At 43.1% G+C, this 15,064-nt stretch overlaps 1 protein-coding gene across 1 annotated transcript in view; it reads left to right on the top strand.

The window, feature by feature from the left end:
- syne2b (spectrin repeat containing, nuclear envelope 2b) overlaps positions 1-15,064 on the top strand; it is a 95,513-nt gene that overhangs the window by 28,165 nt on the left and 52,284 nt on the right. Inside the window, exons 32-58 of the mRNA XM_088354986.1 lie at positions 96-254; positions 325-492; positions 568-669; positions 747-947; positions 1,041-1,248; positions 1,799-1,911; positions 1,987-2,189; positions 2,266-2,373; positions 3,732-4,011; positions 5,125-5,424; positions 5,674-5,991; positions 6,112-6,411; positions 6,510-6,737; positions 6,830-6,946; positions 7,141-7,467; positions 7,757-8,101; positions 8,176-8,354; positions 8,458-8,674; positions 8,768-8,866; positions 9,494-9,658; positions 9,737-10,084; positions 10,158-10,285; positions 10,393-10,522; positions 10,636-10,809; positions 10,897-14,070; positions 14,138-14,290; positions 14,728-14,966. Of these exons, the coding sequence (XP_088211112.1) occupies positions 96-254; positions 325-492; positions 568-669; positions 747-947; positions 1,041-1,248; positions 1,799-1,911; positions 1,987-2,189; positions 2,266-2,373; positions 3,732-4,011; positions 5,125-5,424; positions 5,674-5,991; positions 6,112-6,411; positions 6,510-6,737; positions 6,830-6,946; positions 7,141-7,467; positions 7,757-8,101; positions 8,176-8,354; positions 8,458-8,674; positions 8,768-8,866; positions 9,494-9,658; positions 9,737-10,084; positions 10,158-10,285; positions 10,393-10,522; positions 10,636-10,809; positions 10,897-14,070; positions 14,138-14,290; positions 14,728-14,966 (8,483 nt within the window). The remainder of the gene's footprint in view (positions 1-95; positions 255-324; positions 493-567; positions 670-746; positions 948-1,040; positions 1,249-1,798; positions 1,912-1,986; positions 2,190-2,265; positions 2,374-3,731; positions 4,012-5,124; positions 5,425-5,673; positions 5,992-6,111; positions 6,412-6,509; positions 6,738-6,829; positions 6,947-7,140; positions 7,468-7,756; positions 8,102-8,175; positions 8,355-8,457; positions 8,675-8,767; positions 8,867-9,493; positions 9,659-9,736; positions 10,085-10,157; positions 10,286-10,392; positions 10,523-10,635; positions 10,810-10,896; positions 14,071-14,137; positions 14,291-14,727; positions 14,967-15,064) is intronic.

The raw sequence follows: 15,064 nt of genomic DNA, 5'->3' as shown, positions 1-15,064 counted from the left end.
TAAAAATGCAACTCTTCAGAATGGAGGAGGTGCATAAGTAAACCTATGATGGAGACCACTTCAGTTAGCGCTTAGAGAACCTCGGTTTTGTCTAGGTGGAGGACATCAAACAGGAACTGAGCAGCCTCAGTGAAAAAATCGACGAGATGAGGGCAGTTTGCAAGCAGCTGCAGTCGCACCTCAAGAAGTTTCCGGACTGCAGGGAGGTGCCATTTGAAGCAGAGGCGGACACATTGATGGACACCTGGTTGGATGTGAGTGGATGGACTTCCATGTCCACTGCCGTTTTTCTATTACACACTCTCAATTCCTCTTCAATCACAGATGACGGAGAAGATAGATGCATATATGGACAACCTTCAAGTGGGTTTGGAGCTTTGGGACAAGGAGTTAATTTTGGGCAGCGAAATTGATGGCTGGGCGGCCTCCAAATTGGCATTGTTTGCAGAAGGACACCCTTTCCACAACCAGCAGCAAGTCCTAGCCATGAAGGTGAGATTTAAACATATACACCGTTTTTCACTATCTTTGTAGAAAAGGTGAGAAGTCAATAATCTTCAAATATAGGATGAGATCAAGGCCTATGAGGAAAATACAGAACACTTCCACAAGAAGTGTAATGAGATCCAGGAAATGCTTAAGAGTCAAGAGGCACCACTGGAGCTCCAAGTGAGTACAAGGATCTTGAAAATGTTTGTCTCCATCCTGGAATGCTTCAACAGCATTCTCTCCTGTTGAATCTCCAGGTAATGGAAACACAGTTGCGGAAGAGAATGGACCAGGTGAAAGAGCTGTTTGCTGACTGCACTGATGTCTTTGAAGAGCTGTTGGTGGTTAAGAAACATCTCGCTGAAAAGATTGAACAGTGTCTGTCAGCTGTGGAGAACATTCAACGCTCTGTCAATGAGGTCCAAGGTTCAGAAGCAGAGGTGGAGATGCAGTTAAAGGTACACATACCGTTTGAATACTACAAAAGTAGCAAGGATAATTGAAAAAGGTCAATCAAACCTTTATGAATTTCATTGCTTGTTCTGTTGCAGGATTTGTTCACTGACCTCAACACCCAAAAGGAGCAGGCTGAGTTGGTGGTTAGGGAAATGGCACTAGTGTCCAGCGTTGCCAGTCCACAGGTTCTCGAGGACCTGTCGGTGGATAGTGGGCGAATGATGGATGCTGTCACTCGCACCAAAGACATGATCCATCTCAAGAGAGAAGAGAAGGATAAAGGCTTGCTCAATGTCTTCCAGAGTAAGTCGTTGTATTCTTCCACCAGTAGAAATCAGATTCCCGTACTTAAACTATAATGGAGATAAGACACTGCTTAACATTGTTTGAAACTGGATCTCTTTTTGTCAATAAGGATCCTGGTTGGAGTAAGGCTTGTTCACAACCTGGTTGATTTCAGGTCTCTCACCTTAAACCTAGAATAAGAGAAAACAGAAACTATTTGAAATCATTAGGATGGTGTGATCAGTTGAACCCCTGAACATTCTACACTTCGTTTTATTTTAAGGAGTTAAGATACAGAACTCCGAACTCCAAAGGCAAATTCCTGATTACCAGATCGATTTTGGGACACATTGGCTCCCCTTAGGTCAAAGTTTGCTGGCTTGAGTAGGTCACATCTCCTAAACGTGGGTTGAGGTCAAATAAAGAAAGGACAATGTGATCTTTTAACGTATGGTCTTTCTTTGTTTAGTGTTTAACTTTGGAGCAAATTGATAATATGTTTCAAATAATTTTAACAGTCAACAACTTATTGATCTTCAAGTGCAAATTGTCCCCATGTTTTCTTCAGATGAGAGACAATCTTTTGAGGTCTGGTTCCAGGACCTGCAGCTGGCTGTAAACGAGTGTTTTGAGAACCAGGAGAGCAGGGCTGATGTGGAAACATCTCTGCGAAGGCTGAATGTGAGCGATCGAGTGGGTCACTTTGACGTCGTCCAGTTGCCTAACAGTCCTGACAGTTCCCTTCGTTTTTCTCAGAATTGTCTCAAGGCTGACGATGCGGAGCGCCGTCTGGAGCAGTTGAGAGAACATCTGGATCGAAGCCGGCCACTGATAGATTCTCAGAAGCTACAGGAACTCAGCGATTGGCTGAAGGAACATCAGGAAGAAGTCTGTAATTTTAAGACACACTGTCTCAACAGGCACGAGCAACTAGAGTCTCTGATTTGTGACTTGACCAGGTAAAGGTTTTGGCGTATCTTCACATTTTTCTGGCAAATAGGAACTGACCAAGGTTAATATTTGCTTGGTGGACAGTCTGCAGACACAGTATGATGCTTTCCATGAATGGCTGCAGGGGAAAGAAGAGCTAAGTGCGGCACCTGGCGAAGCCAAAAATCTCCTTCAAGACCTCCAGAGACAGAGGTGATCACCCCAAGTAGTAACTTGACAAAAATGTAAAGGAAAATAGAAGAGTATCGATCCAACTTTATAAGTCCTTTACTTCACAAAAGGAGACACTAAGATCTTAATATCTATTTATAATGCATACACCTTGTTTGTTTATATCTGGGTTGTGAGATAATAGGTTGATAAAAATCAAGGCTAGGGAGATGAGCAGTTTCTTCGAAGTTTCTTTTACATAATATTCCCGGCACATATGAGCTAGGGATTTTGTCTCTAGAAATTTACAAGTGCTGTATAATTATGACTGAATAAATAACGAAGTTATAAATTACTGAAATAAAGAACTTGTAAATGAAGATATACAAACTTGACTAGATATCGATTGTGACACATTTCAAGATTACAACCGTAGGCAAGATATTTTTTTCACAGCCTTGTGTGCTTGTTTAAGAGGGTGATGGCTCTGGAGAAGAAACTCTCTCAGACTGTTGGTCTTTGTTTTAGGAAACCTGTAGTGTCTGTAATAGGTTAAAGAGGTGGTGGCCATGGTGAGAGGAGTCCTCAATGATAGTTTGGCTCTGCTTTGGAAGTGAGAGCTAGCAATATCCTCCAGACTGGGCAGGAAGCACCTGATAATTTTTCTTGGCTGTGTTTATGACCCTCTGTAAGATTCTCTTTTGTTATTTATTTATTTATTGATTTTAAATTCCCAAAACAGGAACCAATTCTCTTTCAGACAATGTCAACTTACAAGTGTTGACTTAATGTTCTCCAGACTGGGTAGAGTAGCCGATGATTTTCTGGGCTGTGTTGATGACACTATAAAGTTCTCCTTAGTTCTTTTTGACAGGAATATAACTTGGCTAACGTTTTTTAAAAAGAAAATTCCCTAACCAGAACCCATTTTCTTCTGGAGAATGTCAACTTGTAAGTGTTGCCTCAATGTCACCCAGACTGGGCAGAGAGCAGCTGATTATTTACGAGGCTGTAAACACTCTCTGTAACGTTTTGTCTGTTGCCGTGTACCCATATGCCAGTCTGCTATCCACCGTGTTCGGACTTGGGCACTTAGACTTAGTCTGGAACATGACTGCTTCTGAAAGTTTGGTAATTGTTTAAAGAAAGGTCTGTGGAAAAAAACAGACAAATCATTCACAAGCGGCACTAAATCTTCCATCTTTGAGTGTGACATAGTTTTCTTGCTGTATATGATGTCGTCTTTAATCCTTGAGGGAAGCAAATAGACCATTTTGGATTGACTTTGATTCCACTGGCATGTGATGTCATGTCCCTTTTACGTGTTTAAATTCTTTTTTGTGTGATCTGCTGACTCGCTTGATTTACAGGTGTCATTTTCTTTATGTTGTTTGCAATAGCCCACAAGTGGACGTTCTGGCGGAGCTGTTAAATTCTGTACACCACCGAGGTGTCCGAGCTGAGAGTCTCCTCAAGGACGCCGACAACATCATACAACGATACCGAAATCTAGAGGCCCGGCTGCAGACACAGCTGGAGGGAGAGCAAAACATGGACCGGCAGCTGGAGGAGTTTACCAGCAAGGTTGAGGACACCAATGCTTGGTTTAACAAGCTCCTGTGTTCCTTCACCTCAGTCTCTGGCGACCTGTCCTGCAAAGAAAGGAGCCTCAAAGCGCAGGTCAGAACTTGTCTATTTCATCAAAGTTGTTTTGTCCTCCTGAACCAGGAAAGGAGATTTGTCCAAAGTTTTCCTTCATTGGGCCTTGGAACAGAAATTATTTTGGGGGTCATCAGTATCTCACTTGTAAAACTGAGGTCAACATTCTGAATAACATGGTGCCCGCTGGTAGCCACCTATGAACAGCTTGTGTAACCGCGTTGTACGTGTCCCACCAAAGATCCACATTCACGAGGCCTGCGAACTGGTTCTGAAAATAGCTCACCAGTGATGGGTCGTTGTGATTTTCTAGGAAATTTGATTTTCAACTGGGTTGAGAAATAATTGATGCGATCAGTGTCTTTAAATACGTGAGCAAACCTTCTAAAATTTGTTTTTAAAAGGTTAGTCTCTTATTTATACATGTAAATCAATAAGTGTCCTTGTATAAGGCAGATCTTTAAGTGTTTGACCCGTTATCTAATAATTACAAGATTTAATAACATAATAATAACACTAAAAAAACAAATTAATAATATGCATGAAGTTATTTCAAAAATGCATATCCAACTAGTAGCCCTGCGTGCCAATCAGTGCCAAAAAAGTAATGGCAGTAGCCTTTTGGCTACCTTGGCTTTCTGTGAGAATTTTAGAAACACCCCAATTCCGACATGGCGATTGAAAATTTAAAAAAAACGAAAGTTGACTGTGAGGGCCACAGCTTTCAAGACAAGTGGAAATTGGTGTATTTTTTCACCCAAATCTGAATTCACTGCATCTACCTAATTTGCCAAGAGACTGTTGGCCTGGAGAGGGATAGGCGCCACCAGGCTGTACTTGCCCAAGGCACAGCACAGGAAAAGGTGCCCCCACGATCGTAGTGATTAAGGGATCCAACCAACCAGCTAATATCAAGAGGAACTGCCGGACGAAACATGCACAAACTGCATTTTTGGTCCCGCAAAATAATTTGTTGTTGACATCACATCGTGGGGAAAAGGCTTTAATAGGGGCTGAATCGCAAACACATGTGAGGATGGCGTATACTAGGGGTCTATTGTAGTATGCCATTAACCCCAAAGTCCCTAAAAGTAATGTAGTCCGCATCTAAAGTTTTTTCTCTGTGACCCCAAGGTCGTATTAAACACAAAAGCCGAGGGAGATTCCAAAATGGACAAGCTGCAATTTGATGGCAAAGGTCTTTGCTACAAAGACCAACTGGATCAGCTCAAGAAAGAGGAAGTCCAACGGTTGGTTCAAGAAGCAGAGGACACATGGAGAAGTGTCCTGCGGGCTGCCGAAGACATCATCTGCAAGTCAGAGACCCAGGCTCGCCTTGTTCAGGAGGTGAAGGCTGTCAAAGTCCAGAGTGAAAACTTGCACTCCTGGTTCAACCGATTGGATGAGAACCTTCAGTCTCCTGAGGCATTACAGGTGAATCCATTCCAACCATTTGAATAGACAGAGGCTATGCTTGAAGGTCAAATCATAAATAATTGGGTAGGTTGGACATGCCTTTGTCATCATTGAGGTTGGGGCCCACAGGCCGCATGTTTGAGAACCCTGATCTACAGTATTCCTTACATGATATACTTGAAACATAACCACTGTGACTTATAAAGATCTACAGGGATTTTGTTTTATACTTAGTAACTTGATGTAATTGTGGTTTGGCAATTTTAGGAAGCTCTCCTTTGCAAAGCTGATATGCAGTCCAAGCTACAAGGGCTAAAGGAACTGGGCAAGAGTCTAAGCAACAACCCTGACCTGGAAGATGGTCACCGCCAGGAGGTCCAGGATGTCATACAGGGCGTGGAGAGAAATTGGGTAAACACGATGAAGGCAGCCGAAGAGGCGCAAGCTAACGCCGCTGCCGAGAGGGAGTCATCCTCTCTCCAAGACCATATTAAGGATGTTCAGTCCTGGATAAAAAAACACAGATGCGAGCTTCTCTCCCTTGGGCCCCACATGCCGCTCCAGCAACGACTACAAGTTACAGAGGTACCATTCACTTTATAAAGTTATCCAAAGAAATTGATCAAATATAATTGAATGATTAAAGCATAAAGTGAAGTTATTGTGCTGAGATTCGCTTTTTGACTTAATCGTCTTTACTCGTAGGCTGTTTTTGTTTGCCGACACGAGGGCGATTGTAAAGTTGGGGATCTGAAGAAGGAAGCAGAAAATCTGTGTGAGAAGCTGAATGACAGCAGAAAGACAGAGATAGAACGCTTGTTAGAAGACACAGAGCAGCAGTGGAACTCAGTTTTGCAGATCTGCCAAGAGGCCCAACTGCGGAGCCTCCAAGATGACTTTAAGGATTTGAGTCAAAACACGCAGTCTAGGCTGCAAGAAAGGATGCGCCAGATGCAGACTGTCGGCATCAACTTACTGCCTGCCGAGAGGTACCAAGTAGCAAAGGTCTGTATTTTCCTCCAAATCAACCCAGGTCACTTGGTATCCCAAGTGAGGACAAATGCTTTTATAGATCAGCGATTTAGTTCCATTCCTTTTCCCAGGACATACTTCAGACCAAGCCTGATGGCGACTGTCAAGTAAACAACCTGAGGAGGCGGGGCCAGACCCTGTTCGATCGCCAGGATGTGACAGAGGAGGACAAATGCCAAGTACAGCAGGTGGTCAAAGACACAGAGGACCAATGGCGAAAAGTACTACGGATGGCCCAACAGCTGCAAGAGGAAGCAACAGCCGAGCTTAACCGAGAAAAGGAATCCAGAGACTTAGAGGTGGTGGAATCACAATGATATTTTGGCAAACTTTGACCAGATGAGCAACTTCTCTTGAACTCCCCTTGGTAATGTCTTATTTTCTTTCCTAGCTAAAAAAATTCCATAGCCTCCAGCAGGACACTGGCCAATGGCTCTCAGAAATTCAACTTCAGCTGGATTCCCTCAGTAGTCAGGCCACAGCACAAGAGCAAATAAATACTGTGCAGGTGAAACTCAGAAAGGTTTAAACAGAAAAAGATTTTGCATGAATCTGCAATGTATTGTTTGACTGTTACCCAATCACTAGATGACGTCTTACAAAAATGTGAAAATGCGTTTAATTATTTCACAGGCATGAGTGAGACGAGGTTTCCATGTGGTAGTCTCTGCCCATGTAATTTGAATTTCTATCTTTCCATAGTCAATTTTGAGCGCCAAGTCTGACGGCGATCAAAAAATCCTGGACCTCAAGACAAGTTACCAGAGTTTGTGCACGCAGGAGCCAGAAGAATCCCGAAAACTTGAGTTAAAAAAAAGAGTTGAGGATGCAGAGGACCAGTGGAAAGGAATCCTGCAGGGCACCAAAGATCAACAAGATAAAGCAGAAAGTCAGCTGTCTCTCCAGCAACAGAAGAAGGAGCATGAAGAGGCTGAAAAGGAAGTCCGAGCCTGGCTGGAAGACAAACGACAAAAACTCGATTCCCTGTCTATATTCAAGGAACCTGACGTTACCATCAAAACCACACAGGTTGGGAGTTAAATTGAACCGATAGCGGGTGGCATCACTATTTAAGATCTGGTTTTAATTGATTTGTATTGTCATTGATTACAGCGCAGTGTTCATTGTTTACAACAAGATACCTTTGCACTAACCAAAAAACAAACATTTAAAGACTTACAAGACAGGAAAACAAAATTTAAAAAAGGATATTAAAAAGTATAACAATAAAGGGCCAATCTCCTCCAGACTAGGCAGAGATAATTTTCTGGGCTGTGTTGAGGGCTCTCTGTGAGGTTCTCCTTTCTCCTATTGTCAGGCCATCTTGTGTTCCAAACCGGAAGGCGACTGCAAGCTGGCCGAACTGCGGAAGAAAAGCGGGGATCTCTACCAACTGGATAGCATGGACGATGACAGCAGGGAAGAGTCCGAACGAGCGCTAAAATCCTTGGAGGAGCTGTGGACAGCATTGTTGCGCGACGCTGAGAACTCAATGAACAAAGCTCAGGTGGTTTACAAACTTTCCAGGGAGCTCCAAGCGTTCTTTAACCAGGCAGCTAGTGCTGACGCCTGGCTGGACCAACTTCGAAAGCAGCTTGAGAGTATTGGAACAAACACTCAAGGAAGTGTGAACCAGATAGCAGAACGGCTGAACACGGCCCACGTAAGCCCTCCGTCATTCAAAAAGTGTCTTTGTAAACCGATAGAACGTGATTCAGACATGTTGTATTTCTTTAGATGATCTTGAGTTCCAAGTCCAACGGCGAAAGTCGAGTAGCAGATCTTGAGAGGCGGATGCAGTGGTTGTGTGAACAAACCGACTTAGAAGAGGCCAGCAGGCTGCAGGTGCAGACCAAAGTGCAACAGCTGCAAGAGCAGTGGACAATGGTGCTGCAGGCAGCAGATGACAGACGGAGGTGAAAAAATAATTCTTAAAAGCCTTGCTAAAATTAACGATGCCATTGGAATTCACTCAATACACTCAAATATTTCACTGATTTGTCTGCTGCTGGTTGTCAGACAATTACAGAGTGTCGAGGAACTCCTGGTGTCCTGTAATTACCAACGAGGACAGGCGGAGGCGCGCCTGTCCGAACTCCAGGCGCAGACATCCAGTCTACCGCGTGCCTTTCCCTGGCCTGGCCTTGGAGAGCGCAGGCAAGCGGCAGACCAAGCACGGACCCTGCTCGACACGGCCTCATCCCTGGGACCTCTCCTTTTTCTTCTACGCTCACAGGTCTAGCACTAGACCGGCAGGCCAAACTAAAAAACAAACAGGAAACAACAGCAGGATGGTATATCATAGAATTTTTTTTTCAATGTTGTTCAGGCATCACAGCTGTTTGAGACCACCCTGGACCCTATCTGGGCTGATTCAACCTCTAGTCACATGGAAGAATCTATCTCAACGGTGCTCAAAGAGCTGACGGTAAGTCGTTGTAATACTCTTAATCACATTTGGGAGGTGGACACAAGAGCTCACACATGAAATGAGTGATAAGAGGTAATTGGGGGCAAAGGTAATTAACAAAAAGCAACCTCTATACACATGGAAGAATCTATCTCAGTGGTACTCAGAGATAAATGTTAGGTTTTGGGAATCTGGACCTAAGAGCTCAGATATGATATGAGTTCTAAATGTTAATTGAGGGGGATGGTAATTAACAAAAAGTGCTCCACTCTTGGGAGAAGGTATTAAATGATAAACACAAACAGTCTGGAAAAAACTCATGGCCGGTGAGTTCAGGAAACCCAGAATCAATCAAAAGCAGTTTTTTAGAGGTTGAGAAACATACGCAAGGCTGGAACATCAAAGAAGAGGAAGCAAACAATGATCCGACAGCTTCTTCTGCCAGCGCAGTCCTAATACCCCTTTACTGATTAGAGTCAGGTTCCAGTTAATGATCAACAGGTGTGGGGTCCTCCAGTCCGTTTGCCTGTTGGCACCCTCTGGAGGAGGGTGGCGTGCTGGATCCTTGGATCCTAATACAGTACTAAAGTGGAATCTTGACTCATGTTCAAAGTTTTGCTCTGTGTCCGGCATGCTTGTGACTAGGAGGCCGTGGCTAGCCTCGAGCAAGGAATTGTGACAGAGAGGCAAGTCGCACAGCTTGTTGAACAGCACGAAGTAGCACAGGATTGGTTGCGAGAGCAGGTGAAAGGCCTAGAATCTCCCCCAGATGACCGAGGTCGTCTTCATGGTGCCGTCAACACACTCAAGGTTAGCACAGAGAAAGCCAGGAAATATTTGTCCCGAGTGCAGTTCTTGATTGGGTTTACATCGTGCTCATCTTCTCAGGCCTTACTCCAAACCATAGACCGTGAACAAAATGAGATGAAAGACCTGGATGCTGCCAGAGATGATCTGCTGGGATGGTGCACGCCCCGGGGTCGCAATGCTTTGACGCTCGAGGTTGATCACCTTCACGAGCTCTGCGCCATCTCGGAGCGGGATGTGAGGGAGCGACTGACATTCTGCGAGGCCCGGCTGCAGGCGATTGACCAGCAGACTGAGCAGAAGACCAGGGAGTTGAAAGAAAGGGTGGCTACCTTATTGTGGGAACTAAGCTCTCTGGACCAGGCACTCGGCTACAATCAACCACAGAACGACGTGCCTCTGCTGCAGCAGCACTGGAACAGCCTGAAGGTAGACTTTCGTAGCAAATTCCGTTCGGACGTTTTGCATTACAGAATGACACGACAGGTTTCTTTTCCTTTAGAAATGTGAGAAGTCATTGACGGATCTCCATTTTCGAATTAATGCCATCAACGACGAAGTTGCTGCCTCCAGTGACCTTCCACCAGAACTAAGCACCACAATAGAATCTCTGTGTCAGCAACATGACAGGTACTATTTCAAGAGCGCAGGATAGACATCTGTAGTCTATTTATGGAACGAAACCCCCGCGATATACAAGCGTTCATTGTTTTTATTTTTTTGGTTTTTCTATTTAGTTTGCAGTCCAGACTAGGGCAAAATCAACAAAGCTGTTCCACAAACACTGCTCGCTGTCTCCGTCATTCCCTGCAAGCACTGCAAGACTGGATGCAAACCAAGCTTTCAGAATCAACTACATCCCTGCAGGTTTGCATCATTGTACTGGTCTTTTTCAACATTCCTTCAATGCCATTTATAAGTTCTGTCAATTCTCTTATGTGCCACTCATTACTCTCCTTTCTACATTTGATGTTTACTAGGCGACAGCAGACGAGGGGGAAAAACTGCAAACTGTTTTAAATGATGCCTTTAATCATCAACAGTTTCTAAAAGACTGCCTTAACCAAGATTTGTTTGAGCAACTTTCAAAAGACATTACTAACAATCTTACAGAAGCAGAGAAAATTCAAATGTCTATACGTCAGATTTTAATGGTAAATATACCTTAAACAATGTTTAAAGTATTTCATAGTTAATTTCAAAACTGACTCCAAATTGCTTAATGATTTTCCTTTTTATAGAAACGTAGTGAACCAAAGACGGAATATCAGCCCATCACTGATGTTGAAAGTCAGCCAGAGGAGGCGATGACAGCTTTAGTTGCACCACCTCGGAAAAACAAACACACAGCTGAGGAAAAGTCACCGGTTCAACAAAATAGCTCTACAATTGATCCACACTCTCTAGGAGACGCTGAAAGTGCACAAGTTGCTGATTTTGTCACAGGAATGATCGAATCTGCTATCAGAGATTTTGATTTAAGATCAAATGATGAGAAGGAATCAAAGGTTTCATCACCCACGGTGAAGTCCAAGAGTGTCAAGTTTTCGCAACAGCTACCTAAAAATGAGGATCCAACTATGCTAATAGATATGTCTAATTTAGAAACTCAAGATGGCAAAGAAAGCAGTGGTAATGAAGAAGCAATGGAAAATTCATCAAGTGTGGAAGTTTGTGTCATGAGTCTATCAGTCTCAGCAATGATTGAATCCGCTGTAAGAGATGTTGACTCACAACCAGAGCAAAATAAGCCTGAATTCGATGACAAAAACTTGTCTTCAAGTTCAGCAGTTCCCACTAGAATTGCTGGACCTGTTTTTGCAGACAAAGAAAACCTCTGTCCAACCACAAAATCAAAAAATATTACATCTACTCTACTGGATGGAAATGATAATCCAGCACTAGCTAAAGAAGAATCTGCTCAGAAAGTTTATGAAAAATCCTCTCCCCCCATCCAGGAACACAATGTCTTTGAGAAAGCAACAAAAGACTCTGGGAGTTTGGAAGCTAGAGTCGTTTCTGGATTTGTCACTGGACTAATTGAGTCTGCTATGAGCGATTTTATTTTACCATCACAGAAAGACGCGGTCTCAGCTTTTCCAGTTGCCACAGATATTCCTGAGATTGTTATAGTGAAGGGAGAAAAGCTTTTACCGTCTGCAAGGAATTCAAAAAGTGTCACATTTCCTCCACAAAAAGATGAGCAAGCGGTACCAGAAGAAGACTTTAGATTGGAGAATGATGAAGGAAATACTCAAGACTGCATGGTCCAGAGGATTTCTGATCATTTGATTATGGACAAAGGAAGCGTGGATTCTTCTACCATTGTGGAATTTGTTAAAGGAATTGTTGAATCTGCTGTCGATCAACTTTTACAGAACAATTCGCCAGAATTGGATCAGAAAAAAGTAATGACGAATGTTGTCACAAAAATCTCTGAAGTTCATAACAAGGAGGATGGGAAGTCCACACCACCCACGACAAGAGTAAAAACTGTATCTCAACAGCTGCCTGAAATGGAGGAGTTAGGAGAAGAACCCAAAAAGGAAAAATCTCAAGACAACAAGGACAAAACTGTAGCAAGCGAAAACTCCAGACTTGTGGAATCTTCTGTTGTTTCTGAATTTGTTACAGGAATTTTTGAGTCTGCCCTTGAAGTATTTTCACATAAAGATCCACTGAAAACATCTCAAAGTGACAAACAGCATTCCGTTTGTGAGGAACCTTTAAAAGTAGAATCTTCTGCTGTTTCTGAATTTGTTACAGGAATTGTTGGATCTGCACTTGAAGTACTTTCACAGAAAGATCAGCTAAAAACAACTCAAATGGATGAAAAGCCTAGAGTTTGCGAGGAACTAAGAAAAGACCCGCTAAGAATAGAACCTTCTTCTGTTTCTGAATTTGTGTCAGGAATTGTTAAATCTGCACTTGAAGAACGTTTACAGAAAGATCCATCTCAAGAGGACAATGTTTGTGAGGAAAAAGTTCTTGTCTCTAAAAAGGTAGAAAATAGTAAATCTGTTATGAGAGATGTTGAGCTACTATCAAAGGAAGAGCTTCCAGGGTTCCATTGTCAGAAAACAGTACCACAGGTCACAGATCTGCCTGAATTTGTCATAGTGGAGGGAGAGATCTCCCCACCCGAAAGACAGTCAAAGATTGCGAAATTTGATTCGGAAGAGGTCACATTGTACAAGCAAAAGCCATTAAATTCTATAGACCAACCTAACCCTCCAACTCCACAGCCGCGCAAAAGAAAGTCAAAGAGCTCAGCGCCTTCACCAGGAATTCTTAAAAAGGGGCAGACAAAAGAACCTGACAGACTCCAATCGTCCATTGTGACATTTGCTGAAACTACTTTTGAACAAGGAAGCAGTGACACCATTTCAACAGAAACTCCAAAATTGGCGACCAAAAGAAAGTCCAAAAAGAAGAACCGTCGCTCAGATGTTCCCAAATATCAACCTTCTAACTCTGAAAATGAGGCAAAACCAACAACTCCGGTTTTGGTGGATCGCAAGCTATCACCACCTAAAAGAAAGTCAAAGAGTGCAAAGTCTTCCGCGGAACCACAGCATGAGGAAAATAGAACCAGTTCAATAGAGCCTACAACTCACGAGAGACCGTCAGTACTCGAAAATGTCATAGAAAATAATGAGGGTCAATCTGCTGTCCACTCAGAAACTCAGACACCAGAGGCTCAAACTGTTGAACAAATGAACCTGATGCAAACTTTTATTGAGTTGGAACTGTTAGAAGCCACCAAAGAATCCCCTGGAGAGGGCCAAGACAACAATGTCCTTCTAGAGGTAGCTGTTGACAGTGAGGACCTAGAAAAAAGATCTGTGTTTTTAGATGGAATCTGTGGCAGTGAAGTTACAGATACTTTACAACTGAATATACTGAACAAAGTCAAGGATGAAGACTCGTCTAGAGAAAGCAGCACTAAACAGAAAGATGTGAGCACAGGTGAGGAGCCTGCAGTGGTTTTGGCAACACTTCAACCAAACGAAACGGAATTGATAGAGATTGTCTTACATGACAATGCCGCAAATAAGACACGCAAGACCGAGACACTCGTGGAAGTTTTAGAAATCACCCACGAAATCCTGACCGACACAGAGGAGCATGCTTCATTTCAAGATCCCCCTATGACCATCCAATTGGGGTCTGATGTTGATCTTCTCCAAGTTGAGATAAGAACTCCTCACGAGGAGAATGAAAACGAACCAGAAAGGGACACAAAAGAGAAAGAGAAACCTTTAGATAGTAAATCGGATAAACCTGTGCTTCCTAAGGTTCAAATAGAAGAGCAAGTACATGATGCATCATTTGATGAAGTACAAGAAACATCCCTTTTGTCAGACATCTTCTCAGAACTTCGAGCAAACACAGACATGGAACTCTTCAATGAGGTATACTGGTTTTGCTTTTGCTAACCAATAAATTGAGTCCTTCACGGTCTAACCTTTATCTTTATAGACATCTTGTGAGGATTCTCTAGAAGAATTGATGTCATCACACAGCGACATGAATGGTCACTTGTGCAGGGTTGTGTCGCACCTCCTGAGCATTAAGAATGGCCCCGCTAAGCTCCAGTTGCCTGCTATGAGCCAACAGATGAAGGAGGCTGAGGTAAGCATTACACAGTACAGTCGACCCCGGGATACTCAGACCCTGGCTTACAAAGTTTTCAATTTACAGTGTGGAATAAGATGTTTTTCAGCCCCTCTTTAAGGAATTTCTCCTTACCATACAACATGAACAACAAATTATTTTGCGTGCCCAAAAACGTTGCGTTGTTTGCGCATACATAGGATTAAATCTCTAAGATTCTTGTCTGTGATTGGTCGAAATCATATAAAATGCCTGCTATTGGTTTGCGTTATGGCATTGTCAAAATGCTGATAAGCAATTGGCTGAATTACGTCCCACAACACCTTTCCCTGTCTTCATTTACATTACCTACGCATTATCATAGGTTCCTATCCCTCTCTATCAGGCAATTTCCCTTTGCGAATCCCCCACTCAGAACAGATTAATGTCAATTTTTTTTATCTACTCAATTACAGAAGTGTCGAGATATAGCCCAAGAGCAGGCAGTTCTGTGCCAACAAACCGAAGCAAATGCAGACGGGTCTGACCTTCTGGAGTATATGGCACAACAATGGAGTGCCACTGCTCAGGATGCAGCCGCTGTCATCCAGCACAAAGTGGACCAGCTTCACCTTGTGCAGGAATTCTGCCATCACACTCAACAAGTCAAGACAACTTTGGAAACTCTGACGGCTGAATTTGATGCGTTAAGTCTGTAAGTTCGATCTTTTCTTAGTGCTACCAAGATTAATTGTGTTAGTTTGGTTAATCTGAGAGCCAGAAACCTAAAAATGACTTTCGCTAAAATTTCTC

Source organism: Urocampus carinirostris, chromosome 15 (genome assembly GCF_059441175.1).
Source record: "Urocampus carinirostris isolate Australia breed hairy pipefish chromosome 15, RoL_Ucar_1.0, whole genome shotgun sequence".
Classification (NCBI taxonomy): domain Eukaryota; kingdom Metazoa; phylum Chordata; class Actinopteri; order Syngnathiformes; family Syngnathidae; genus Urocampus; species Urocampus carinirostris.
The sequence above is the reverse complement of the archived record's forward strand: the minus strand, read 5'-3'. Positions and strand labels throughout refer to the sequence as shown.